The sequence below is a fragment of the Chrysochloris asiatica genome, unplaced genomic scaffold (assembly GCF_000296735.1).
Source record: "Chrysochloris asiatica unplaced genomic scaffold, ChrAsi1.0 scaffold00319, whole genome shotgun sequence".
Classification (NCBI taxonomy): Eukaryota; Metazoa; Chordata; class Mammalia; order Afrosoricida; family Chrysochloridae; genus Chrysochloris; species Chrysochloris asiatica.
This window is the reverse complement of record NW_006408837.1, coordinates 1,429,387-1,431,058: the sequence shown is the minus strand read 5'-3', so window position 1 is coordinate 1,431,058 and position 1,672 is coordinate 1,429,387. Positions and strand designations below refer to the sequence as shown.

The following is a 1,672-nucleotide window of genomic DNA, read 5'->3' as shown; positions in this document are numbered from 1 at the left end:
TGCATATCACAGGTTGTTAATGAGTCTTTCTCTAATCCTGATGCCACGTTATTCGTTATATAATCCAGGTTCTGATGCTCCATGGATGTCTGCAGCTGTTTCTCTGTGTTTTGAGTTGTGTCCCATCAGCAAATGAAGGTCCCAAAAGCTTTACTCCATTCACGTCAGCACAGTCAACTCTCCTTTGAGGAAGCAGCTTTTACCCAGTCATATTTCAATTGCCTTTCATCCTGAGGGGCTCGTATTCCAGCTATATATGTGACAATATTCTGGAGCTGTTCACAAAGTCTTCAACTTCCGGAAGTGTATCGGACAATGTCCACCCAACCTTTGCGAAGTAGTTCCCGGGGGACGGTCCGTGGACAGCGGTCCACCGTGGGTGACTGACCTGCGGGACTGACATCACTTCCGGCATCCCATCAGTCAGCACAGGAACACCACCACACCCACTCCTACCTTGCAGGACCAGCTCTCTCCCCGGAGTCGAGCAAGGGCACTGGGGCTGCCTTTTCGGGATGATGGTTCTGAGAACCACGTCCAAGTCTCCCGGCGCGGCCGGCTGCAGCCCGGCCTCAGCGCCGGCAAGGAAGGCCAACAACTGCCCATCGCCACTGGCCAGGCTTCGGGAGAACTCTCCCCAGAGCGAGTCCGGCTCCCAGACAGCCGCTCCGCCCCGTTCGGGGCCTGCTCGCGGGCTAGGACTTGGGGGGCTCCCGGGAGATTCCGGCTCGGCGCGGGGCAGGGTGGCTTCCCAGCGGGCCTCCAGGCGGGCTCCGCACAGCCGCTTGTTGGCCACCTGCGGTCTCTCGAGCCACACGGCCACGGCGGCCCAGAAACCCCCCGGCAGCAGCGCCCCAGGGTCGCGCACCACCGCCCGGCCCACCTCCGCCATGACGTACAGGTGCTTGGAGCCCGGCCGCGGCGCGGCGCGATGACGCCACCAGGCGCGCAGCTGTCGCTGGACTCTGCCGTCACGGGACGTGGCCTAAAACGCACCAAGAAGTAATGAGCTGCGCGGTATCTGGCGGGCCCAGTGCGCAGGCGCGGTGAGGATGCGGCCCAGGACACAGAGGCTTTTTAGTCCGGAGGGGCTTCCTGGGTATCCCGGCATGTGAAGACGCGAGGGGTCCAACCGTGGAGGAACTTAACCTTTGCCCTTCTCTGGGGGTCCAGCCAGGTCTCCTGGTGCTAGATAAGATAGTAGCATCCGAGCTGAACTTCGAAAGACAGGTCTGGACACAGAGGAGTTCTAGAAGCTTAAAGGCCCGCCAAGAGAGGGGCTCCAGCATCTCACTGATGGCTTCCCTCATTGTTTATTGATCAGAGTCAACCTAAATTCGGTCTGCTTCCCAAAAGATGACACTGTGGCGGAAGCATGAGTCATAAACAACTCAAGTCGGAAATCTTAAAGAGCAAAGTTTATTGCTGGCGGCCAGAGTTGTCAGCTCAAGCCCAAATCACTCTGACCCCCAAGTGAGTTGGGGAACGGGGTTTTATACAAAATACACAGAGCGGTTAAAACAAATAGACTTGTCTAGTTACCTGGGGTGGAAAATTCAGCAGAACCTTATCCTGTTGTTGTTAGGTGCCATGGAGTCGGTACCGACCCATAGCGACCTTATGCACAGCAGAACGAAACACTGCCCTATGCTGGGCCAACCTCACTACCATT

The 1,672-nt window shown here is 57.3% G+C and overlaps 1 protein-coding gene across 1 annotated transcript in view; it reads right to left on the bottom strand.

Annotated features, from left to right (window-relative positions):
* The window catches only part of TRMT44 (tRNA methyltransferase 44 homolog (S. cerevisiae)), a 30,553-nt gene extending 29,661 nt beyond the window's left edge, over positions 1 to 892 (bottom strand). The window contains exon 1 of the mRNA XM_006875323.1: positions 457 to 892. Coding sequence (XP_006875385.1) covers positions 457 to 892 — 436 coding nt within the window. The remainder of the gene's footprint in view (positions 1 to 456) is intronic.
* Positions 893 to 1,672: the final 780 nt, after the last annotated feature.